Source organism: Anopheles stephensi, chromosome 2 (assembly GCF_013141755.1).
Source record: "Anopheles stephensi strain Indian chromosome 2, UCI_ANSTEP_V1.0, whole genome shotgun sequence".
Taxonomy (NCBI): domain Eukaryota; kingdom Metazoa; phylum Arthropoda; class Insecta; order Diptera; family Culicidae; genus Anopheles; species Anopheles stephensi.
The window spans coordinates 27,435,972-27,463,379 of NC_050202.1; the positions used below are offsets into that span (position 1 = coordinate 27,435,972).

A 27,408-nucleotide genomic window follows, 5' to 3' on the forward strand; every position below is an offset into this window, starting at 1 on the left:
GATGGATAATGATTGTTGACTCTGTTTCGCATGCTGTTCGTTCGGGCGAAGTAGTGGTACGATATTTTGTATATTGTAGTTCACGATAACGAGCAGGGCCGTGGTTTATGCATTATAATTTACGTGCAATTCGAAAGAGAGAGTTTATAATGGTAATAAACATGACTGTTGCAAAAGCGTGAGTGTTTTGTTTAAAAGCTTGTGGATAATTTGCTTATCGACACTAGTAATGTGTGTACAGTCCTTAACACAACTATACAAACACCTGCTTAAAAAACTTGAATAAAAGAACAACTCGAAGAGATGGTTAAAATTAATCTTCAAGTGAGTCATAAAGAATAACAAAACAAACGTTTTGAAGCAATTTTGAAATTGTAATACGCGTCGTTAACTATCTTTTTTTCATGAATCATAACTTTACGAAAAACTAACAGTTTCGCTTTATTTTTTAATTTTTTTTACAAACAATCTTTCGCAAAATAGATTACCTTATATTTATACTAGGTTTTTCATTTTCTGTTCCAATGGAAGGCAAAGTGTTTCTGGTGTTTGTCAATAGTTTTTCATATTTAATAATAATTTGTAAGGTCATTAACATACTTCGATTCATAAAAATTGAATGAACAAATTCAGTATCTTAAATATATAAATTCTTTCCCTTCTGTAGGGCAAGGAGGCGAAGATGATTGTTAAAATTATTCAAAAATATGTTTACCCAAAAAAAAAGCTACTAAAAAAAATTAGGCCATTACATTAGCGGATAAACATATTATCGTTAAGTGTTCATGCAGTAATGTTATATGGATGAATTTTGAACGTACACAAAAAAAATGGTTAGAAGGGTAGTAAAATTTAAATTTGGTGTTTTTTATTCTTCTTCACAATTTACTCCCAAATAATGTTTAGCTAAGTCATCTAGTTCTTCTTTTACTTTAAAACAAAACAGGTGTTCGTACAGTTTTGTTAAGGACTGTAAAGTGGTATGATATGCTCAAGTGAGTTATCGTCTTGGGATTGTTTTGAAACTGTTTTATAAAAAAAAGTGTAATGAAATGAATACACTTGTCCTAGCTTCGGCTGGACATATACTGAATGAATAAACTATTGTAACACGTTTAATTAACTTAAATTGTAAATTGAGTGAATGTGCAACGTATTGCTGAGAATCGGGTGGCAAAAAGTGAAGCGACAATATGCTCAATCATAAACTTAGAAGCTTTGATCGTTATACTATTAACAGGCACTAAACTGTGTGCATAGCACTTCAAAACACAACGTACGTTTTATGCAACGCCACATTGTGCCTACACCGGGTACCCTAGACACCGGCGGTGTCGCTAATTCCCCCCGGATGGTGTTCGCCGAAAACCCCAACACACCAGGTATGATGTGACTGCTGTGCGCCCACCCAGAGCTGGTTATTAATTAATTGACCTGCCCATCACTTATGCAACGATGTAACATTAAACAGTCAGCCAACCTCATCCACACGCATCGCACCGGCATCAGGACACCGCCAACTGCGGCACCGAACGGCATGGCGCGATCGCACTTTCCGGTAAGTCTGTTTAGCGTGAGCGTAGGGTGCGTTTTCTTTTTTAAATGAATGGACCGTTTGTTTGCTTTTTTTTGCTGGTCGTTTTCCCAGCCCCTCAGAAGCGTTTCACTCACCCGATCGCTGTATTTCGCTGATCGTCGAACATTGTTGATGGGGGAAAAGCGAAATGTTTTTGGTGTGGTATGGTCGTTCCGTTCGATGGGGGAAAAGGTTCGGCCGGTCTGGTAGTGTCTATTTTTGGCATCATCGCTTTATTCAAGTGCTAAGAAAAAGATCTTCTCCAATAATATACTAAGCCACGTAAATTGAGTAGCAAAACACAACACATTCTCAAGGATTTTTTGTTTTTTCTTGGTTGGTGTGTGGTGAAGAGCAGCATATTAAGGTGTAATTGAGGTAACAGATGCACTTGAATGTTAACAAATGCCAACGAAAAAAGAAACGATCTATGACGATTGAACATCAATTTATTTGTGGCAATGAGGCACAAAATCAAAGGTAGTAACGTAACGCCTTGTAACGCACATTTCGTCTATTGTGTACGTGTCAGTTTTGTAGCTCATAAATAATGACAGCTCACATTAAATTGCTCAGCGACACTGTTTTATGTTATGGGTAAACCAGGTCTTAGGTTCCTCTCGGAATCCGATTAATGCATTTCTGATACCAACAACAACAAAAAACAACAACCTTTGGCAACGGCCATCATCCCCATCACTCATATTGCATCACGCATCCGTGTGTTTTTCTCTCTCCGTCCCTCTTTTCAAATACGCTGTCGGTAGATGTTGCATTTTTATTGCCCTCGACTGTGGCACAATCTGTGAGTGCGGAAAACCCCAGCTTCAGTTTAGGAGGAGAGAAAAAATAAAACGGGCGAACGTCAGCAGAAAGAAAATGTAAAAAGTAGCAGTAGCAACCTCAACTAACTGGCCCATTGATTGATCGTAAATTTTACATTAAACACATGAAACATAAAATTTAATACCACTGCCACGGCAAACGGATTTGCTGTTGGGGCCGCTGGCCGCTGGGTACGGTTTGGCCCATGTACCAGATACCAGGTCGTTCAAGTTTTGGCCCGACGAGCTGCAAGGCAAGGCGTCAAATTGCGTACTCTTTTCCGGCCCTGCCTTATTCGGTCGGATCGTGAGCGACCGTCCGACCTTCGCCGTGGTGTGGAATTGGAATGGTAAAATAATCTCTTTTCCGTTGAAGGGGTTTCAAACGGGGAAGAAAAAAAAAACACACACACACACACCCGCCAACACGGAACGAGAAAATCCTCGGTACAGCGTTTGGCAAGTGAGTCTACACGTTAAGTCGGCTAGTCAATGGATACGCTTTTGCCGCGTCCTTACACGCATCACTAATTGCGTACCCGTGGGATGTACTGGTTTTAATTTTAAGAGGGTTTTTTTTTCTTTCTAGAGGATCGGTATTTCATTTCCGTGGAAGGCATTGTATGAGTAAAAATTCAGAGCAGTAAACGAACCAAAACATGAAACCAATGTCCAACGGTTAAAGCCGTTGATGGCGTTGGTAAGATTGGTAACTTTTTTGCATAAGCACACCGGGACACAGATTTTTTCTTCCGATTACCATACGCATGAGTAAGTAAGGTATTGCTTGCTAGTATCGACGCACTAGCTGAAGGCTGCTGCTATCACGTACCAAGTTGCAACACTGTGAATGGTTTTAATATTCAAAGTGTCGGAGGTGTGTGTGTGTTGGCTTGATGATTTACATTGCCCTTAGACTCTTCTTCGAATCGTTTTGTCCGAAAATTTTATCGACAGCCGCTTTGTGCACGAAGGGAAACAAAAAAGGATTAATTAGATGTAAGCGTTAGAACACTAATTATTTCGCCCAGTTTGTGGTGCGATAGTGCACAGTGGGGTGGTTCGGTCGGTCTATTTTCAGGCCACCAGTCTCTGCTGTGGCAGCTGTTGAAATAAATCACCTTCCACCTTCCGGACTGCTGATCGATTTCGTAAGGTGGACACCGTCGCCAGTGTAGCCTATCGTAAACCCAACCTGACCGCTCCGCGTCAGGGGAAAACCTTGGGAAAGTTCAACCGAACGCACACCCGAGAAGGAGCAGGAATGCAAGAACGAGCCAGGATGGCGTTGGGGGGGAAAGCTTTGATCCTGGTGAGATCATAAAATATTTGCCGTTAGCCGGTGACGGCTTGTTCGTTTCATTTAGTTTCGATTATGTAAAGAAAGGACCCATCCCGGTCTCTTTTTACGATTTTGCGTGCGCATTAAAACTGGGTTCCTGTCTTGGACGCGGATCAGCTGCGACGAAATTCACCTTGAAAAGTGTGGAACCGACTGGAAAAGACAACGCTGCGTTTTGCAGTTCAAGTTCGAATAACTTAATTTATTTAGGTTGAATCGAAAAATCTCCTTCCGAAAGCTAGCCGTGAAATTTATCTAATTTATATTGCAAGGGAAACGCGAACTAAGACGTTATACATAAACTAACATAAGCATCTTAGCGAAAGACTTGTCGCTAGAGGAACTGAAACAGAAATGGCGAACATAAGAAGCAACACAAGTGCATCGCATCGTTGCGGATGAATCGTGCCCTTTGCAGTGTTTGAAGGAACACGAAGGTGTTACCCAATCTCGGTAGTGTTTTCGAGCCAACGGTGCCCCCTTAGAACAGGAAAGGCTTCTCTTTTGCGACTCGCTCTGTTCGCACAGCAGAAACCCAAAACGTGGTAGCGGATCCAAACGGTCCAAAGCATTCCGGTTTCCAGCACCACCCGGAAAGCTCGAAAGTATTTATGCACCTTCCTTCTTCGTTGGTAGGTGTAGAAGGACAGGAATTTTCAATGTCCACACCTCGTTGGTGCTTGCTCTTCGTGACAGGTTTATTTATTTAATAATCACTGCAACGCGGAGTGGCACTCGGAGCTTTCTGCTCTGCCAGAAGCATTACACATTTAGTGCGCGCAGCATGAGTGTCTCAACCGGCGCCCGGTTGATGGATGAGGGCGTACGGTTCGAGGAGGGGGGGATTATGCGATGGGTTAAAACGATGTATCCATGCTCAGAAAAAAGAAGCGCAAAATGGGCAAGGTTTTGGGATGAACAACACTTAAGCGATCGGATTCTTGATGATCCTCAAGAAGCTTTACGAATAACGAGGTCATGCAGTAACAAACGCAAGGCAATGGGGGTTCGGGTAACGAACAAAAGAACTCAGCTTAATGAAACGGAAACATTCATCGAACTTATCTGAAGTAAAGTAACGAATTCGAATGGATAGCCGTAAGGAAATAAAACCAACAATCAACCGAAGCAAGGGTAATTTGCTAACCTGCTTATGTGGAACAAATTAGAAGAATTTTAAAATGGAGGTTAAATTTGGGCTCCACTCGCAGCAGGCTCGCTAGCACTTGTCCAAACAAAAAAGCGTAACCGAACGAACAAACAATCGTAAACAAGGAAGCGATTCCAGCAACAACGCTAGCAAACGAGAAACAGAGAAATCCAACGGGTTAAAAAAGGATGTAATCACCTTGTGTTATAGGGTGCGGCAGATGTGACAACGTCAAGACATTTATCGCTTGCTTTCGATCGATCGCGTCCGGCTGAGAGTGTTCGCATGCACCATTGATCGATCCTGCGTGGTGAAATTGGTGAAATAGCACTGTTTCCGCACACCGCGATCAATACGAACCGATCGCACACGAACGCTTCATTCCTGGCACTTCCGAACCGGAACGCTGTTTGACGCGCCGCTGATCATAGTAGACACGCACGTCGAGAGAGTTCGGCAAACAGTGCAGCCTGCCACTTGTCATTAGTGCGTGCCGTTGGACAGCTTGTCCATCGCAACTTTACTTTTTATTCACGCACACAACACAACGCTGAGCCACTCCGCTTTGGACTGGCTGCCGGATGGTCCGGCGAATACCCCTGTCAAGGGGTGCAGGTGCGACCAGAATCTATCCACTCGCCCGGCCCCGATTCGGCCCTCGGGGGTTTGCGCAAAACGGGGGGTGAGAAACCACACCGCTCACCTGTTCGACGGAACACGCGCGATCGCTTGTTTTTCTGCTGGTGCGGTGCGTGGATTTTATTTAACCGTGTCCGTTCTTTCACGACCACAGCCACCCCAGTGTGCTTTTATTTTCTTTTCTCTCCTTTAGAGCACCAACTTTACGACGATGGAAACTGCCGGATGGGTAGGATGAGTTCGCGATTAGCTACGATTAGAAGTGAGTAATTAAAAGAGCGGAATTGCTGCTGTTTCGCTGATGCTGGAGGTTATTTTTAAACTTTTTTGTGCTTGAAACGTATCTGCTTTGCGCGCGCTTGTGTGTGCCGGCGTGTGTGAGCACATTCCCGCACGTCACCCGGGACGCTCTACCTAACCCGTTGATTGCGATCCGTGCATCGCACTTCTTCAAGTAGCTTAAGACCCCCAGACAACCCAAGAATAGCAAGATCGAGTCCGGGCTAATGCGCCACGGGCCCGCTCGGAAACCCAGGGGTCGTTGAGCTGAGCGTTGACGGTCAACGGAATAGTTTGACCATTAGTTGAAACAGCGCCGGTGCCGTAGACTGTTCCGGAAGTTGCGGCCACGCTAGCCACGGGGCTTTATCAATTGGGAAACGATTGCTGTCGTCATGGCTGTTGACATGTTGAAGAATGTGGCGTGGACGCGGCCATAAAGCAAGTGTATCGGAGCTGTAAAGTCAGTCGGGAACCCATTCTTAGAGTTGTTGGATCGCAAAAGTGTATATTTAGGATGAGACCGAAACAGTATTTTACCGCACCGGTCGTTTGCTTTCCCCACCCTGGACCGGACCGGGTAAGGGGAGAGGTCCGTCGCTAATAAAGGGTTATTTTTAGCGAAAAGACATGAAGAGCGTGTTACCGGCCGAGATAGACTGGCTGGATGGATGCTGTGGATGAACCAGCAGCACCCAGGACAACCACCGCTTCTTCCCTGGGAAAATGTGTGTGAGCCCATTAGAGATAACTGGGGCAAAATGGCGGGGCAGCCTTTTGATCGGTGTGTCCCGGGGGTTGGTGCGGTTGAGCTGAAATTACAGTCAGCTTGGAAGGACTTCAGCACGTCAGAGCTACACAGTAAACATCATCGATTAACGTTGCAGATACAAGCCATTTGATCTTGGTTTTCCCCGATGGCAAACCAGCAGCTGGGAGTGTGTGTGTGTGATGGAAAACACCTTTGAATGTCTCATACTGTCCTCACAGTTGCTGTTGATTTAATCAAGAAGCGTGTATATCGTTCACAGCTGCTCCTCAAGAGAGCGAGTATGAGAGCGAAGAGGCGTCGTCGTCGTAGAAGGGAATTAATTACAAAGTCATAGTACATTATAATTTGAGTTTGTTTTCATATTTGATTGCAGTAACAATAAACCGAGTGTTTCGTACGTAATTGCATCGAAACTTAATGGGATTTGAGACTCGTGTGTGTGTGTCGATGTGACACTTCCAATAACTTGATTTAGGAATGAAAACAGACGCTTTCCTGGTAACTTTGAGAAGTTAAAGTTATAAGATTTCATCGGAAATCGTCAGCCTCAACTGACAATTATTGGCAGGTTTCTTGCGAAACGATGCGTACGGACGGAACCGTCAGACCAACGCACCCAGAATCCATCAATCTTGCCTTGAGGCACAATGAATATTTAACAACAGTGACTCCGGGCACAGCGAGGCACAGCGGCACCCAAATGAGAACAAATGGACGTCCCCGTATCAGATTTCAATTCGTAAGTAAATCAGTGATGGATCGGCGCACGCTGTACCGTTCACAAATAATAACGCGCGGCAAGAATGGCAGTTTTGCAGGGAGGGCGGGCGACAGTCCGTCGGGATCGCTGCGGCTGGCAGAAGAATCTTTAATGGTTTGCATTTGTTGAGTCGTTCCGTTCCGACCGATGGCGTGGCTCGCATGCGAAAGGTTCCCGTGCAGAACGAAGTGCGCCACAGTGGGATATGATGATTGAAGGCCATCAATAATCCATCGCAAAATGCATATCGTGACGGACGTGATTAGCGTAAGGAAAATGTCATTCGTGTGCGTACTGTTGTTGCTGACCGGGCAGGGGTTTTGGTTATTTTCATATTGTTTCAAAACCCACCGGGAAGTGCAGTTGGTTGGAGCTGCAGTTGAAAAGATTTCACAGACACGTTACAGAGCTATGCAAGAAACATTTGCAAATGAGTGGTTTGTAAGAAGTTAGCACGGAATCGTAGCTATTGGTTCGTAGTATTGAATGAACAGTGATGAGGATGACGCTTTTGAAGAGTTATTTTCTGATAGATGAAGTATTCCTCCGAGAACTATACGCGCGCCGTACAACGATGGAGACGCCTGGTACTTTGTACCAGTGCAGCGATTGTATGGCAATTATTTGGCAATATCGACAGGATTTCTTCAAACAATTATTTATTTGACCAGTGTTTAGTATGAATTTCAAGCATTAAACACTGCACCATAGTACAGCATAGTTCTCGGAGGGTTTTTTTTTCTGGCAAAGAATGCACAACACCAAACGAGCTACCAAGCAGTGTTAGAAAGACAAATGATATTATGCAAAGCTACAAAACACACTCGAGCTAGACTACGAAGAGGATAAAAGGAGCGTGAAATTACCAGAGTAATTATCATAAATTCCACACACTATTCAATCGGTTGGAAACACTTTCGATACTCATGCCGTGGTCGGAGCACAATGGGGAACAACGTGATGGGAACGCCGGTCGTTCTTAGCGGCTACTGAATGCCAAACAGACGGGATGTTTCTTCCACTGCAGATGTTTCTCTTATCTAGTGGCAAAATTTTTGGAACAGCGTATTTTCAGCTCACACCGCACCACACGCACAACACATGAAACGGCACAAACCCGAATCTGAGACAGATGACACTTTCACTTTCACGAACGCACCTTCGAGGGCGTATTTATTTTTTAGGCTGCACCATTGTTTACTTTCGCATCACTTTTAATTCGGTGTGTTCTTCCTGCGCAAACCGATCGGACGATTCAGCACTGCACGCTGTGAGTGAAATCCTGCGGATGGTGCAAATGTGTAAGCACACTGATATTTGGTTTGAAAAATATTTTTCCTTCCCCCAAATGGGAACCGGCGGCACTTCTCAAGGGTGTCGCTTTATCGAACGAGCGGTAGAAAATAATGACACTCAGACTAAGGTGGAGGCCATTATCGGGTGAAAGGGATCGCCAGTCGGTGGTTTCCGCTATTGAATACCTTCGGTTGCTATCGTTTCAGGGGTCGGAAGGCGATTGCTCGCACTTAAGCCATAAAAATAAGCCGTCGGAATTTTTCTTCACACGCTCTGCAATGGTCAGGCAAACACTTGAGAGCTGTTAAGGAGGAGTACGCTGGCACCTTCTGGCACCAGGTATCAGCTCTTTACCCACCGATAAGCAGCAAAAAACTCACTGCCAGCGCCAGGGCGTATTGACGAGCGATTCGATTAGTGTTGGTTTTTTCGGATGGCGCTGTTGTGATTCTGAGTGGTAGAAATATGTGTTTTTCGGCCACGATTAACACTGAACGGGGGTTAAGGTCATAGAACGAACCTTCGAATTTTAACACATGGCTACGTACGCACTACACCACTCGCGCACTTCACTCCACTTGAGGGCAATTTAGATACTGTTTAGCCTCTTGCTGAAAACAAACGGAAATTTGGTGAGCTACCAGCGCGGAATATTGCGTTCGAAAATCGTTGAGTACAATATGCGAAGGGTTCGTCAAGGAAGGGAACAAATGTTCTTCCAATCAGTAAGCTTCTCTGTGCCATCTAACGGGCCAGCGGGTCAGCTTAATGCAAAATGGGCAACACTACACATTTCCACGCTTTTGTTCACATTTAGTAACACTTTAGGGACGACAAAGCATTTACCACAATATCTTGGGCACTATCCCTACGGTATTTGCATACTACGCTGGCCTACGTCGAAGGCCATGATTCTATGGCATGGTTTGCAGATCTGGACAATGGCAGTATCAGCATATTGTTGGGTTGGGCGGGTTAGTTTTTGTAATTTTCGCGTCGGGACTACCTCACGCTCTCGGTTGTCTCGATTTCTCTAGCACATAAACACACTCACACTCACACACGTTCTCTGTTCACACGCCGTGAAGTAAGGCGTAAGGAAGTTTTCGCTCAAATCGTCCGTCTTCCAACAGAGATCACTTCTAACAGCTCAAGCCGACGAGTTATGTTCAAATGAAACGAGAACTATTGTAAACATAGTTGCTCTGCCCATTGGAACACAGCAGCACCGTTTGCACAGTTTCACAGTTTGCCGGAAAGTCATCCCAAAAAAGCCAGGGAGAGTTTCCACTATTTTTGATCCGCGATGGTGTTTGGGACGGTGATGATAATGGAACAGCTTTGTGATGCTGCATTTTCTCCTTACTCTCGCTTCACTCAAACATTCAAACACGCGCACAAACACACACAGACATGTATGAAAACATCGCAGAGCACCACCACATAGAGTGATAGGAGAAATTGATAAGGGGCGAACCCAAGTCTAAGGCATTGAACAATAAAAAAGGACACTGTGATGCGACTATGGAAGCACCTTTGCGTAGGTTTGGAGTTACTTAAGCTATTACAATAAGTGATTTAAGCACAAATGCTCCAGTGGAAAGATTATCAGCACCTTTCCGTTAACACACACAGTCCTGCTCTGGTGTGGTTGTGTTTGCAACTGCTCCGTTTTATTAGAAGACCCGAAAATGATGTTTACAGACGGTCCGACACCGAAGCTCACCGAACGCTAAAGACAGACTAACGTGCTCATGGCTGAGCGCAGTAAGTAAAGCAGCAAGTTCACGCTCATCAAGCGCCTTGAAACTCGCGCTCCCTCTCTCTCTCTCTTTCATGGTCAGTAATCCCATCAAAAGGGAAACGATAGGAAACGTCTGTGCTCTTTATGCTGCTTTGTCCAGCTTGCGGAGAGTAGAAGCATTTCCACACTAGCGTTTTCCACAACAAAGCCGGAAAACTCTTGCTAAGAGAGCGGGAGAGACTGTGAAAATTGGCTGTCAGTCAGTCAGACAAGGATGAAGAGATCGACGAGCCAGAAGAAACGCGAGAGATGAACGGTTGCGTGAATGTTGGTACGTAAGTAAATATAGAGACAATGCTCACCACTGTGCTAACTGTGTGTATCAAACAATATCGTTCGTTATCCAGTAGTATAAAGTTAAGTATTTTGACTTGTTTGTTGAATGGGTGAATGACAGTTAACTATAACTTCAAACACTTCCAAACACCAGGCTCAAAAAAACAGTTCATCAGAGTGCCAATTTTATCTGCTCTTCTCTCACCGGCTCTTTAACTGTGTTGATAATGGACGGTAAAGGCGCACATGATCGAAGTCAACATATCGCCAAACACTGCATGGAGCGGAGCGGACCGAACGATGGAACACGCTCTCAGTAAATAAATATATTTTGGCATTGCTACGCGCATTTGTAGATGTACACGACAGCTTGCCGCTGTGTGCGTGCGGCAGCCCTTCGGAAGGAAAACATACCGAAAACGCTTGAGCTTGAGGCTGGCATGAGCAGGCGACAGGTGGTATCTGACTGTCAAAAGGAGTTCCACCGAGATCGAGCAATTTTTTCAAATCGAGCAGTTACGGATTCGAGCTGCAGTTATTTGGATTTGGTCGCGAATGCAGTATGCATGATTGAAAATGATGTACTCACGCAGTCTCGAAAGCCTGGATTATGGTATGCTATCGTATCCGCTCGAAGTAAAAGGTTAATTAGAAACGTAACTGTACGAGCACCGTTTCGGGGTGTGGGCCACAGGTGACCCAAGTGTTCCATTAATGGTAAATGGATTACGTGCAAAACTAAATATTTTATTTGCCAAACCCCATTTCACCGTAGCCCTTTGAGAGCGGTACGTACAGGTTCGCGTTCATTCCTTGGTGATTTTCGGGGGTCCCTCTTATCGCAGGGTTCCGAAAGCCTCCCCTTTGGGGAAATGGGCCAGCTCATGAAGCTCGGTGCTTACTTTCGCTGATCGATGTTGGCTCGGTGGCTAGGGTCACCAACGGCGAGATGGATGTGACCGCAAGCCTATTCCGCAGGGGCATAGGCTGGGAGGGTCTAGGGTGTGCTGAATTATGAAAAATTCTATATTCTCCGGACCTCTTTATAGCGCTTCGGTCCGTAAGGAAGGCGTCACGCAAGGTCACGTGTTACGTTTTCAGTTTTTTTGGTAAATTTTTGATACACCAAATTTGTTCAAGCAGCACCTTGCCGCACATGGAAGCATAAGTTAATCACGCAACGGCACTTTGGTAAAGTTCACTTCTCGGGGAAGAAAAAAAAATGCCCAGAACGCTTTAGTCACCATTGACGCTGTATTGCGCATGCTGAGATGACTTTCCTCCATAAGCGGATAAAAAATTAAATCCTTTAACAACTGCAAGGATAAATGGCATGACGCGCAACAAAGGCCGAAATAAACTCATTCATACAATTTTGAGGTTTTCCCATGGGTTTTCTTTGTTTTTTGTTGTTGCCTTCAGTGAGGCAACGACCGACTGAAGGAAAATTGAATGGAGGCGGGTATGTGACGTACAATAATAAATTCAGCAAATATTTACATCGACAGCTGCGTAGGACTCACTTGGCGCCGTGCCGGGGGCCGCATCGTTTGACGACCTGCTGTTCCGTAATGCCGGTCGAAGGAAAGTCAAGTTTTTCACCAGATGGAGGTAGCGTGCTGATTGGACACATTTTGCCGAGAATATATGTATGCGAGTGTTTGGATACGGGGGCACATAACAACGCCAAGAGAGGGGGAAAAAAATGGGCACAATGTTTAAACTATGTTGATACAGTGATGCGTCGTTTTATGCCTGAGTGACGAGACTGGTGCTAATGTGGTGTCAGTTATCGTTGCGTTGTGTTAATTACTACCCAATTTCATTGTGTTGTAGCGAAAACAAACCATGTTTCAGTGTATTGATGTTCAGCAATTAAAATTTTTTTTTGATAGCTAGACTATGTTTCAATAAAAGTATCCTTCTTCTTTCTTTGTCTAACGACTTATTAGCTCATGTCTGTCATTTCTTGCTTATTAGGCTTATCGATGCCGCATAGTTGGATAGTCAGTACTCATTATGTCGTCTACAGATGAGATTTGAACCCCGGTCGTGCCGTGTGAAGACCGACGCCGCATTTTTTAATGGGCCTACCAACGGGCCGCCATAAAAAGAATCACGTTGGTTAGCAAAAGTATCACCAGCATTAGCAAATGACTGCTTGGTAACAACATCAGCAACATCAGCAACATCAGCAATAATCTTGGCGTTTCGGAAGAAGAGCTATTTTTCAACTAGATTAAATGCCGATGATGTACCAGATACAACAAGAATGTATCCAGAGGAAATAGCTGAGCGATGTTGGGACTGTATAGAACATTCAGATTATCAGCTTTCATATACGACTCTAAGACGTAGATTCTATCCAGAACAGGACCTGCTCAGACATCTACCCAGAGGTCTACAATGGCGAGCTAAGACATCATGGAAATATCTTGAAAAATCACTCCAACAACTGAGTTTATAAAAAAATGAATATAAAACTATTTTTTTAAACTATATAACAACTTATCAAACATTCCCTACATTTATGATGTGTCCCAGAACCTTGAAATCGGCTTGAACAACTTGAACATTGAACATAAATAAATTTAAAAGTTGCTCCATACTTCGTGGACCAAGGATTTACAATTGTTTGACAAGCATATTGCTTTATTGAGTCTCGTGAAAAGCACTCCTGTTTCTGACCAGCTCATACTGCTTCAAGTTCATCAGAAAAATCAATGACAATTCAAAACCATTTCTTGCGTCGCTTGCCTATTCTTCGTTCCCCGCACTCGAAGGCTACGAAACAAATGTTCACTAAAGCTTACTGGCCGAGATTAGGGTTAGCTGCCACAGTGACTGATCGATTTCCAATACCGTTAGTGTGCGTTGGCATTTCCATTCCCTGATCCGCGATTTGTCCTTGATTGGCTCTACTTATTGGCTACAAATGGAAGAAGTACAACACAAAAAAGAGTACCATTGCCAGCACCATTGGCCGTTGGAACAAGCGGAACGGCAAGGACTTGCAACGTACGTAAGGTAAACATGGACATTGTGTGTAAGTTCATCCGCGTAATGCACACTCGCCGATTGAAGGAGCTTATGATTGAAATGTATCGACGATCGGCATTCTTCGGTGAAAGAGGAATGTGACGAATTCACTGCCAACCAGCATATAGTAAAATGCCATCGGTGGCACGATTCCGACACGGAATGTCGGTAACATCATTAATCATGCACGGGAAATGATTTGGAACAGAAATACCAACCGAAGGACGGCGGTGAAGGATCTTGTGACAACGTACAAGCCACGTGGCGTTAACATTAACTGCTTCATCGCTGTGAAAGCTTCAACAATGAGTTGGTAAAGTAGGTTTGGTATGCTGTGGTGTGGTATGCTGGAGCGAAGTGCTTTGTTAAGCGCTTGGAATAGCTAATTTTTGTAAATTGTCAGCGACTAGGAGTTATTTGGTCTAGAACTAGGAGTTAATGGTGCCTCAAAAGACAGTTTGATCAATTGGTTAGCGATGTAAATAAACGAAATGTTCTTGTATTCATTTTGTTCTGTGGGCAGTTCACCTCGACCTCGAAGGGTGCCTTTACTCGAATTTTGTGACTTGACTTGGGCCGTGAATTGCTTTTACCCTGTAGTTCAATATTCAGCTGTGCGTGCAGGGAGACACGGTCCGGATGAGGTTTAATCCAAGGTCCATTTCGAAGGCTTGCACCACTACCACCCCGACTACTAGCTACCGCATAACTTGATTAAGTCTAATTAAAGAGATTAATCGGAAATCGGCAGGGCAGATCGAACTCAATGCCAGGAAACATATAATTGTAATTTTTTATTAATTCAATCAACGAGCAAAGAGGTTATGAGAATGCTAGAATCTTTTTTTATAGTTAAAATTAGTTTAAATACAATATTATTACGGTGTAATCATAATGAAACCGATATAATCTACTTCGGATTACATTTTTCTAGCGTACGATAATCTGATCTGTCTTCATGCTCCAGATTGACATGTCTTTGTGATGCTCGTGTACGACTGGTTTGTAATCAAAATTCAACAAAATTGAACACCAATGACATCGATCGGACTTAGATTGGATTGCACCATGATAGTTCCGAGTGTGACCGAAACGCTAAGCCATTGCTTGATCCATGTTTTATGATAATTTGATAAGAGCGTTTAATCTGCATAAAACTTTTCTCCACCGCTTGTGCTTATGTCGCCTTTCCATTACAAATGCATTCTCCCCCGTCAACCGACTTATGCATGCATTCGTGCAGAGCTTTTCAACCACCCACCGCGCTGGAAATGGGCACGTGTGTGGTGTGTATGAGATGAGAAAACTGTGAGAGGTAGCGCAACGTTGGCGCTGAAAATTGATTTCGACACCGTGCCACAGCTTCAGCTTCTTGGCTTTTTGTGTGCAGTAACAGACCCACACTCTGCGAGGCCCGTGTTTCGATCTAAAATTCATAAGCTCTGCTGCACACCGCATCGGCAAAAAGTTCTAAATCCTTTCCCCTTCTTTTCTTTATTTATGAGCCCCGGATTTAAAATGGACGCGTTGTCGTGTGAGTGCGGTGAAGATGCTCACAGGCCCTGGTACGGTTGAGTCTATACCGCCTGTTTCACCTTGACCGGCCAGGGTTTCGAAACCTTTTTAATCTACGCCTTGCCAACTGATGAACCACCTTGCTTTGCAGGTTGATTTTGTTCCCCTTTTGCTTTCCCATCGCTGGTCTGCCAACAAAAGGCATCAATTAATAAGACTGCAGAGGAGGGACAGTACAGTCCGGAGTTTCTTTACCCTCGTTCCAGATACGAGCGGCAGAAACCATCGCTTGCAAAAAAGGGAGATGGTGAGCCGTTGGTTGGAAATTAGTCACGATCGCAAAGTTTGTCTTTCGCCATCAACCCGCTGCTGCTGATGTTGCAGTTTGCTTGCGTGTCAGAAAAAAAAAGATGTTCGAGACGTTGTCCAAGAACGGATCCGTGCATCGATACGCTTCGGTACACTTGCCGATCGTTGCTGGCGGTGTATCGATGTGAGTGCAATCCGCCCGACCGAGGATACTATTTCTTCATTGCGTTTCGAGGATTGACGACCAACCTTTGCCCGGTCGTAGAGCGCTAGTAAAAGAGCTGCAAATTGCATCAGTAGATTAATTTTGAACTTTGTTTCGATCTTTTTATTCTTCGCTCCCGCGGTGGCGATAGTGGAGGTGGAGGAAAGTTTTTTAATCAAATTCACCGGGCAGATTCTTTAGGTGGTGTGGCTGTGATGTACGCTGCAGGTCGTGATGCTTCACGGTACACTGCAGCTGAAGCACACAGACAAGAAATCGTTATAGGTCGCGTTTGAATTTCAACAGTTCGACGACTAACGAGAAGCTTTCTTTGTGATGCATTGGGCGAAGAGGCAGCTAAAGTCTAGCCTCCCTAGTTTATTGATTCATTGTTTTGATTTTGTTGGAAGATACGACATTTCTTAGAATTCGTTGATCATGACGGTTCTTTAAATTATTTGAAATATAGACTCGGTCCAAAACTGACTAATCCCTGTTCGCCGCTTTCGAGAGGAAGATGTTCAGAAGGAGTTTTGGCCCCTGTACGTGTGGAAAGACAAAGGCTCTACGATGATCTCAGCGAATTAGACTCGCCAGTCTCGCCGGTGGGCTGGTCACGTCATGGGAATGACACCAGACAACCCAGCCTCTAAAGTCCTTTTAGGCCTTCCAAACAGTCCGAGGAGGCGTGGTATCGAGGATTGTTGCAGCTAGCCAAGAATGTGAAACGGATGTAGCGCCGGATAAGTAAGTAAGTATTCTGATCAATGTTACCAGGTACTATGTACCGAGTTATAGCGACTAGCTAAAAATAATAAGACAATCCAATCTTCTGAGGTTAATTATGTCAAAAAAGTGCAACAAGCATGCTTTTCTATATAAAACTATTGGCACTGCAGTTAAACAAATGACTTACAAGATACTACAAACAGCTTTGCTTGAAAACTAATGTAAAGAGCCTAATGCAATTGTATAAGCTGGCAGCTAACAGTTCTGTAGCACTGACATGCTTATGTTTTACCAAAAAAAATGGCTAAACACTACTCCTGAAGGTGCAAATCCAATGTTACATACTTGTATTCTGTGCTGTATAATAACTAATTAACAAACTGATACATATCTTGGAAAGCATAAAGTTGTCGGCCACTTGATAACTGATAGTTTGCTGATATAATTTCTTGAAGAAGATTGTATTTGAATATAGTTAAGTGTTCTACCAAATAATAAAATAAACATTACGCTCTACTAAGTATATTGTAACATTGAAACTAACGAGCAGCTACGCTACCGAAAGAAGTAAGGCTAAGCGGCCCGGTCGGATACCGCCAGCGAGGCGCACCGGTATCCGGTATCCGAAATACTTCACTACCGATCTAATCACGTGCCATACGCTCAAATACGCTCAAATCTACGGTACGAGATACTTGATCAAGAGATGCACATAAACAGAGCTCAGGTTGGGATCGCCCGGTGTAGGCTATCGTACGGGGATTGGGAAGTTTGAAGCAAGCTCTAGGGTAGTAATAAACCAACTATACCGTTCTAGCGTAAGTCATCTCGTTCGTGGCCTCCGTGAAGGCACGCCTCAAGCGCGATCTCCGGCTTTGCGACAGTGTCTGTGGGCAGAGTAGCACACCCTTTCGAAGGTTCGGGTTTGCAGTGGTGTGATGTGATGTGTTTAATGCAGTCCAATGCAGGACAAAACAGGAATGCGTTCGTTGGTTTATCGGTGAGTGTTAACCGGATTAGCGTGGCAGTCGTCCATCGCACCGACCAAAGGGGCATGGTTAAACCGATTGCGAGTGGTTTTAGTAGTAGTAGTAGTAGTAGTGTTAGTAGTAGAAGGATAGAGAAGCGACAAAACAGATGGTACGTTAATCGGCGAGCAGTTGGTCAGTAGAAGATAAACGTTAGGTCGGAAAACGGACATCGGGGAATCGCTCGGCGATAGCGATTTGAAGAGGTTGATTTGTTACAAGCACAAGCCATTGTCGTCGACGATGGTACAGAACAAGGGCGCGCGAGATCGAAAGAGAAAGAGAAAGAAGAGAGAGAGAGAGAGAAAGAAAAAATGGAAAGAGAGAAAGGAAACATTGGTGGAAGTGTTCTTTCCTGTACGTTATCTACTTCATCCGCGCTAGATAAAACATATTTTGCAAGACGATTTTTGCTCTAGATCTAGTGAAAACTGGCTAAAGGAAAACACGGTTGCAATCACACTTCCATTAGTGGCGTAATCTTGATCACACATCCAAAAGCGCGTACTAAGTCATCGTTTGCATTTATAGCATTTACTTACCATTAAATGAAAGAAAAACAAACACGCACACGCAAACAAAAATTAGAGCTGCGGATATGCACTAATTTCCTTTGAAGAGTAAAATTATTTCTCTAAACTAGCTACCTGCTTGACACGTCACACACACACAACTAAGTTGTGAATTACTGTTTTCTCTCAAGATCTTACATCATATTAGCAGACTGTATGTACAATGCTCACTATTACTCTCTATGAAAGCCTTTAAATTTTATATTTAAAATAATAATAAAGACACACAAAAAGAAAATGATAACATAAAACAGAAACCAAAGAAAAGTTATATCCCAACGCGCGGGATATTGCTGCACACAGTACAATACACATCGGTACACGCGCATTTCGACCGAACACGCGTGTACACTCTGTCAGCGGTGAATTTAAAAACAAAAACCGATCGTTGACAACTGCGCGATCATAGGCGGGTGCACCAGAATAGTAGCGTGTGGTAGAGGAGCACTAAACAATCGAAGCGTTGGCACGAAATGCACACACCTGTTCCTTTTCGCGCCTACGAGCAACCAGCTAGTGACAGTGGTACCGGACAGTAGTAGATGTAGAGTGGCGGTAGTAGTAGAAGTAGTAGAAGAAGGAGGAGTAGTAGTAGTAGTAGTGGTGAAAGTAGTAGTAGATGTAGATACAGCGGCAGTAGTAGTAGAGGTAGTGGAGGTAACGATCACAGAAGAATACGAATTGGATGGAAAACGTGGATGGATGGATTGTTTGTTGAAAGATAGTAAGGAAGATGTTGATATTGATGGTCATAAAAAAAGGAGCTTAATATAATGTATTTTATAGTTAAAATTATCTGAGGAATGCTGAGGACACAAATCGGTTGTTAAGAGCATCTGCCGATAGGCTTCTGGTTCGGTTTTACTATTCCATTTGCAAAGTATTTCTTGGTTGGTTTTGTCTTCGTAAAAATCAATCCAGTTGATTAAAAGTTAGGAATTTCGGCACCAGGAGATGGTGCGATAAATATCAATCCATTTCCCCTCACGGGACGTTGTTTTAAATTTAGAATGAAAAACCAAACCAATAATGTAAAACCTTTTGCTTCCGCGATGTTGAAACAATCTCGGGCCGATGGATGGTCCGAACGACGGAATCAAGCTAATCAACTCGTTACCAGCGAGAACGCACAGTGAAAACAAATCGAACCTGCACGGTCATATCCCGGTTCCGTCACATGAAGTGATTTGGGATAACGAGCAAAAAACATGTCATCGAATTAAAGGCAGACGAAAGGAGCAAAAAAAAAAGTGGGAAATCAAATATAAACAGCACACACACACAGATAGGGCAACACACTGTGCCACGACACAGTGTTCAGATCGATACGGTTGCCCCACGGGTTTCCCGAACGGTTTTGGGGATGGTAAAACGGGGAAACGGCGGTAAAGAAACAATGGCACGACACGGCACCATCAATCATTATGCTAAGAGTGCGTATTCCATTGTTACGGTCGTGCAGTGTGCTTTGGAGCAAATTGGCGTCCTTGAATTATGGTATGTCACTCAATTTGCCACTTGCCGCCGGGTGGGCTTGCCGGAAGGGTACCCAGGATAGCGTGGCAGCGATTTGCATCGATAGGATGAATTAAAAACATGATTTTCCCTTTTTCGCTGCCATTCAATGTGCTGCAACCACATGCGAGAACCGGCAGAATCTCATCCCGGTCGTAATGTTGGAAGTAAAAATATGTTGTAAACCACCGTCGCCACGACGATTCCGCCGCTCGAAACGATGGGAAAATTAGCCCACGGCAACGGATGTCTGACGGTGCTCCGTGTGTGTGTGTGGGTAGAAGGTTCTATTTCCGTACTTGTGGGGTCGTTTATTTTTGAGCAATCGTACACGTGCTCGGTCGTGTTTGTTCGCGCTTCTCACGCGCTGCCCGATAGTGGCCGCCGTTCTCCGGCGGCCCAGCGACCCGAACAGCCGTTTCGAGTTGCATGCAAGCAAAGCTTACCTGTTTGAACTGCCGCATGCCGCCGTTGATGCGCATGGAGTCGGCCGCTATGCCGGCGATACCGTCGCCTGGTTCGCGAAGCTGCCGCAACGACGAGCTGGGCATGGAGCAGGCATGCGCACACTGGTTCGCACAGCAGGACAGGGTGCTCGCTTCGGGCTGCGAGCTTTGGCGGATGATGCGTGAGCCGGACGTCGGCGAGGAGGTGATGAGCACGGGCGGTATGGTCGAGTGCTGCACGGTCAGGCGGCTGTGCAGCGCGCTCCGGACGCTTTCCTTCGACACGGAGCGGGTGAGCTTTAGCGAAGACATCGGCGTAGTTGAGGCACGTCTATCACAGTTACGACAGGCGCGACATCTGTTGTACGGGATCAGCTGGTAGCCGCCGGTACCGGAACCGGTGGAGGCGGCCCGATCCGAGGCGGCTATACGGCCCCCGCTTCCGCCGTCGCTGTGACAGGACGCGGATACGGCGATGGCCGGCGCTTCCAGCCGACAGTGCAGCTCAATATCCGGCACCGAGCGGGCATTGTGCTGGTCGTCCTCACCGGTGGCACTTTCCTCCGAGCCGCCGAGCCCGGTAGCGGAGAGCTGCGGGCTGGCCAGGTAGGTGGAGGTGCGATCCTGCCGGATGAGAATCGGTTTGTTGCCGGTGGCGGACAGTGCCCTCGGGTTGACGATGGCACTGCTTGGACCCGCGATTGCACCGGTGGCCATCGTTGGGCCGTTGAAGGACGAGTGTGACGCCAGTTTGGGCTTGTTGATGGTGGATATGATGCTGGAGCCGGACGTGGTGGTCGCGCTGCTGCTACTGTTGGTGCTGGCCATCACCAACAGCGAGGCGGTCTCGTCTGAGCTGCCGTAGCCCGAGTTTGTTGCCGGATCGGTATCATTCTGTAGGGACATCTTTTCCTTCTCGGGACGGAACAGTGCCTACAGTGTCTACGGGTTACAAATTGTTGCAGTAAGGTACAAAACTATTCGTTGCCTACGGTTGTGGTCCACTGGGTAATGATTTTGTTTGTTTGTTTGGTTGCGTGCGGTTGGGTTGCGTTGCTTACGTTGAATCCTTCGTGTTACGTATTGGTCTGCAATGAAAATCCCAGATTGAAGAAAAAGATACATTTGTTATGGGAATTTTGCATTTCACAGCTCCAACATCATCTGATGAAACTTTTGAGAGATAGCATTGGATTCAATTAACTTAATTAACGATTCTAAAGCGATGGAAAGTGGACCTACAGTCAAACGTCTACAGAACCTTATATGAAACCATTTTGTCACGACCTCTCCCATGAGTTTTAAATACGGTAGCCGAGACCTAGCGTACATCGCAAAGCACTATGACCCTAATGGTTGATGATGTATATCCCTGCCCAACCCCACCACGTCTGCAGAGTAGTTTTCGCATGAAATGGGGAGGTTTCGTTAGTTTGGATAAATTTATGGATCCAGCAGACTTGTTTCGTTTTAGTTTTGTTTTGGTGAAACATATGCATGGTAGAATGCCGTGGATGGTGTGCACGTGAGGCCGTATGTTATCTTAATTTAAAGTGTCATGAAGAATGAAGTTTTATTTTTGCAAGTTTAACCCAAGTTGTTGAAGCAACTATGAGCAACGTATAAAAGCTGTGAAAAATGTTTTGTTTTCGGTACTCCATTTTGCTTACTTACTTACTTGTCAGACGCTACAAAGCCTGTTGACACATTCCTCTATAACACTGACGATCTAGTGCCGTCGTTTGTTAATTTATTAATTAGGGCGTAGCATGCCTCCTTTATTCTCGAATTTACGGGCTGGGTCGTCCGGTGCAATTCTCATGACATGACCAGCCCACCGGAGCCTGACGAATCTAATTCGCTGCACGGTGGTGAGGTCGCCGTCCAGCTTATAGAATTCGTCATTGTAGTAACTCTTCCACAGCTCGTACAGATAGGTTACAGCACCTTCGAAGTCGTCCAAAACTTCACCTATCTGGGATCAAAAGTCAGCACCGACAACAACATTGATGTTGAGTTTCGCGCAATGGTGCTGGCTGCCAACCGGTCATAGTAAAGCCTGAGGAAACTTCTCCACTCTAAATACCTGTCGTGACGGATGAAGCTGGGACTGTACAGAACATTTATAGTCCCAGTACTCACATACGCCTCTGAGACATGGACTCTGTCCAAGACTGACGAAGCCCTGTTAGCCGCGTTTGAGAGGAAGATGCTCAGAAGGATTATTGTGGAAGAACAGTGAAGGAGCCGCTACAATGACGAGCTCTACGAGCTGTACGATGATCTCACCATCGTGCTGCGCATTAGACTCGCCAGGCTCCGGTGGGCTGGTCACGTCATGAGACTGACACCGGACAACCCAGCCCGTAAAGTCCTTTTAGGACGTCCACACGGACAAAGGAGGCGTGGTGGGCCCAAACTGGAGATGGAGTGATGGCGTTGATGCGTCCGCCAGAACGGCCGGGATAACGGATTGGCAGACGACGGCGCTAAACCGTGAACGGTATCAAGGATTGTTGCAGCAGGCCAAGACCGCAAAGCGCTTGAAGCGCTTGATAGGTAAGTAAGTACGCAAAGTCCCTGTTTCATATGACCAGTTAGCAGCTAGCATTCTTGCGCGAAACTCAGCTGCAATGTAGTCGAAGGTGCTGGCTTTTGTCCATAGATAGGAGTTTTGGGCGACAGCAAAAGTGCGATCACTTATCTGTGCACCTTCTTCTTCTTCTTCGTTGGCACTATATCCTCGAAAGGTCTCAGCCTGCAATTTCTGGCATTCTGTGACTTGATTTTACCTGTAGAAAAGTAGTCAGCCCTGCGTACGGGGAGGCGGTCTGGATGGGATTTGAACTCCGGTCCTGCCGTATGAAGACCGGCGCCGTTATCGTCTCGGCCACCCGACCGCCTCAATCTCATCATCGACCCTACGTAAATCAGTGTTTGATTGCAGGGCCGTTGGTGTTGTTTAGTGCCGCTCGCTCGTTCCTTTGGTAAGCTTATACTACATAGGAGAGTCTCACACCAATGATGCGTATGTCATCAGCATATAACTGAATCTGGATCGACTTGTAGGAGATGGTTTCCAAAGTTTCCACCCCTGAGTCACGGATGGCCCACTTCAGCGCCAGATTGAAAAGGAGACAGGCAAGCCCATGAAAGGGCTGTGAGAGTTTTCCATCCACCATCACCGGGCATGTAATGTTGACCTTTGTCATTCTTATAAACCTGGCCAAGCTAGGCCATAATTCCAAAAAGAGCTAATTGCGTCGTACAGTTTCACCTCGGCTATGCTCCATTCTGTTCCATAACAGGATTAATACAGTTAACGCTTGCAGTTCATAACACAGAAAACGTCTACTGCATCAACTGCACAAACACACAAAAGCCGACACCGTACTTTCTTCAAGCGTTACCACCATTGTTGCATTATTTGCCACAAAGAACCCGTTCGCTTTTGCGCTGAAAGCAAAGATTAAATTACCGTCTCATAAATGACACGAAAATTAGGGAGTTGTGTTTCCCCGCACGAAAGGGGAATGACTTGGACAGTAAGAACAAGCCGGGAAACACACCAAAACGGTACGGTACCACTAAAATACAAAACAGCAACAAAACATGGAAAGTGAAATAACCACCGAACCACCACCGGTACGCTCCTGCCGGCCCTTCCCCAAAACGAGAATGATACGATTACGTGCAAAAGCTTTCCACTTTCAGTATCGATTTTCGAGCGTTCTTCTACCCCGAGTCCGGGTGGTTGTTTCGATCCCGGTGGGACTCGCCATACATCCAGAAACCCTTTACCCCCGTTTCGTACGTTCACACCATCTCGACGTGCAGCCAAAGCCCCGAAAGGGGCCGTTTTTTCGGTAAAAAGTTTCCAATTGTCTAATTGGAAACAGGGCGCCCCATTTTCCCCAGTGTTGCGAACGCGACAAAATAAAATTGAGCTAAACTGACAGGCATGCAAGAGTTAGATGAGAAACTTTAAATAACTAAATATCTTCGTTTAGGATAAAATTCTCAGCGAAAAACAACCTTGAATCACAGAAAGACCCCATACCGTAAGAAAGACGAAATTATGGTAACATGTCAGGGTATGTCATAAAATATCTCGAAAAAGGGACAATATCCAGACATATGAAAATTATAAATAAACTCAACCCATGTAATAAAAACGAAAGTGAAGAACATGGGCCGAAAAGGGTTAACACTAGAACACAATGCATACATTGTCATTGCGCGATTAGTTTCATGAAAGAACGATCAACGCACGGTCGTAGGGCAGTGAAGGAAAGACCAACTTGACGAATAGAACAAACGACGCGCAGGCAATAGGCAATAAGAAAATAGGCATACGCACTTGAACCACAGATGCGTGATGCATTACCCATGGTCATAAAACGATAGGGTAACAATCGCCAGATATTGTTACATTACAGACCTCCTACACTAGCCGATGCCTGGCAGGGGTCAACGCATCAGCATACCGAATTAGGAAAAAGGAGATCGATGTAATGCTGTTTCATGTTCTTTTTCCCACGGAATTTTAGTATATAAGACAGGTTTTTTGAGAATAAAAATTGACTTGTAATCCAAACCTCAACGAAGAAACTTGTGTTTCATTGTTTGGGTATCCTACAGAATCGGGAAAGTTTCACCTTTGCCTTCCCTCCGGAAATTGGTTACGCACTTTGGTGTCTCCCCACTCCGTCGGAAGAATTAGGCGAAATTAAGCCAAGCGAGAACCACGGTTAGATACTTCTCCTGGTTATCCAGGAAAAAAGGCTAATCGTCTGATCGAGCTACGGCATTCCCGTTGTCCACGCCGAGTTAGTGTAGTGCGAGTCCGCCGCTAAAAACTTCTCCTGGTTTTCCAGGAAAAAAGGTTAGCCGCCTGATTCAAGCAACTCTGACAAGGCCAGGAATCTGCGCGGAGATCTCCGAATCGATCATTCCTTCGCGTGGTCGGTTCAACAACGGTTCGTTATCGAACTAACAAATGGTGGCTCCAGAGAGGAGTTGTTAATATCCGCGCGCGTTAACAACTCATTCGAGCGAACTTACGTTCGTGGTGTGCTGTCGCCAAAAGAACAGCCTCTAACTGAACCCGCACCAAGCAGTGCTTCAAAAAGGTTCAGATTCAAATTCTGCGCTTGTGAAAAATAAAGTGAATTGCAGCGAGTGAAACGGTTTACAATTCAAACACGTAAGAACTACAGTGCTATAAGTTAACCGATCGAGTGCCGTTGCGATCATATCGATGTGCACAAGTGCAGAACAAAATCGGAGAGCATCAGTGAGTGCCAGTGCGTGATATAAGCTTTATATAAGCAATAAACACGGCTCCGAACTAACCCATACCAAAGGGTAATAAAGTTCTTCCAAAAAGGTAGAACTAAAAGGAGTACGTTATTTTACTATTTGAGAACAATAGTGTTACAATACGGCTCCGGAGTGAGCGAAAAAAGTTCACATCCGAAACAAACTCGAAAGTAACTTTAAATGTTTGAGAAAGAAAAACTCTTTAGTGAAGACGTCTATGCTTGTGAAAGAAATCGTATTATAGCATAAATGGTTAACAATCAGTCCGTGGACAACCGCGGAATAATAAGTTAACCGAGTGAATGACGTTGCGATCGCATTAAAGTGCTCGAGTTTAAACAAATTGAGGACATAAAATTACCAGTGCATAAAGGAAGCTTATCAGCAATAGGCACGTGGGAAAGAGTTCTCGTAAGGCGTATCTTAACGGAATAAGTCAGTTGACTATCGGCGCAGATGGTTTTTTAGTACGACTCCGGAGTGAATTATCAGCGAGATCGAGACCACATTGAACTACCGGGCACGTCAAGGAAAGGTAACACCGAAAACGGTAAGTCGAACTTTCTTATCTATAGCTCAGAGTAGGAATTTTAAAGATCCGCCGAGATGCCTTACAAATTTACCACGAACACATCCGGCAGTTGCCGATTTTGCGTGGCGGAAGACACTTCCGAAGAAAGCATGATTTCATGCTATGAATGTGATAGATGGTTTCATTTAACATGTGCCAAACTATCACGTAAACCAAAGCCGGAAGAATGCTGGCTTTGCGTAAAATGTCAAAAGATAGCATATGAACTTAATAGATTGCCCAAAGAATCTGCTAGTAAGGATACAGAGGCTATGTTCACAAGACTATTGATTGGTCAACAAGAACAATCAAAGGAGCAATTACAAGAATTTTTAAAAGCAGTAACAACTATTGCGGGCGACAAACAAGGATCGCCGCACATAGAGACGCTATTGAAAAGACAATCGCTTATGCAGTTACCGAGATTTGGAGGGGATCCAGCAGAATGGCCGAATTTTAAGCAAACATTTGATGATACTAATGAGGAGGGAACATTCTCTAATTTAGAGAATTTAAACCGCCTTAAACAGGCCTTATATGGACCAGCCCTCAAAAGCGTTCAACAATTAATGCTGGATTCTACAAACGTGCCAGAAATAATGACACGCTTAAAGAACTCCTTCGGGAGAACAGATTTAGTGTATCTTGAACTACGTAATAATCTGTATAAAATCCGAGGAGATTCCAAAAGCATTGTCGTGGAAATGGTAAACGCTTTAGAAAACCTCATTCAAACAGTAAACTTGATGAGGGAACCGGACTACCTGAAAGATCACACTCTGGTATTGGAGTTGACTGCTAGGCTACCGCACCAAATTCAGGAAAAAAGAGCCCAGTACATGGCTGAAGCGGAATCACCGTTAAGGGTTCAAACTCTAGATAACCTATGCGATTGGTTGAGACCTTTCGCTAAAACGGCAAACATGTTAAAAACAATATCCGCACATACCCAACGTGGAGGCGTTCATCTTCACGAGCAAAAAATCCCATACAAAGGTTTTCAACAACCAATCCAAAGGGGTAAGGATTTCGAACAGAATTCGAAAGAAGCTAGCAAATGCTTAATATGCAATAAGCTTCATGAAACGATCAAATGTTATGCATTGGTCGATGAGGTGCCATCTGAGCGAATAAAAATTGCTCAAAATAAGGGTTTATGTTTAGGTTGCTTGAAATCTAACAATCATACAATACATGATTGTAGATCTGCGCAAATATGCGGGATAAATGGATGCACCGATAAGCATCATAAAATGCTTCATGTACCTCAAAATATTGAAATCGCAGGAGTAAACAATCATCAAGAACTAGAAGCAGCGTCATCAACGCACTTCCAAGTGTTGCCAGTTGAATTGATAAACGGCAATCACAAAATAAAAACCTATGCGCTTTTAGACCCTGGTTCATCCTCAACCCTATTAGAAGAAAAAGTTGCGCGT

General features: G+C 44.7%; 1 protein-coding gene across 19 annotated transcripts in view; it reads right to left on the reverse strand.

Annotated features, from left to right (window-relative positions):
- The window catches only part of LOC118506020 (small conductance calcium-activated potassium channel protein), a 146,582-nt gene that overhangs the window by 82,222 nt on the left and 36,952 nt on the right, over positions 1 to 27,408 (reverse strand). For 6 of the 19 annotated variants that reach the window (XR_004905474.1, XR_004905475.1, XM_036042610.1 and 3 more), the window contains exons 3-5: positions 20,077 to 21,164; positions 18,599 to 18,628; positions 17,325 to 17,402 (exon numbers count right to left, since the gene is read on the reverse strand). Coding sequence is in view for 10 of the 19 variants with exons in the window: in XM_036042610.1 (XP_035898503.1) it covers positions 17,325 to 17,402; positions 18,599 to 18,628; positions 20,077 to 20,982 (1,014 nt within the window). In the remaining 9 variants the exon portion in view is untranslated. Of the gene's footprint in view, positions 1 to 5,090; positions 5,782 to 8,208; positions 8,625 to 9,158; positions 9,250 to 10,253; positions 10,390 to 17,324; positions 17,424 to 18,598; positions 18,629 to 20,076; positions 21,165 to 27,408 lie in introns of those variants that run through there. The other 13 variants (XM_036042612.1, XM_036042608.1, XM_036042614.1 and 10 more) reach the window with 11 other exon arrangements.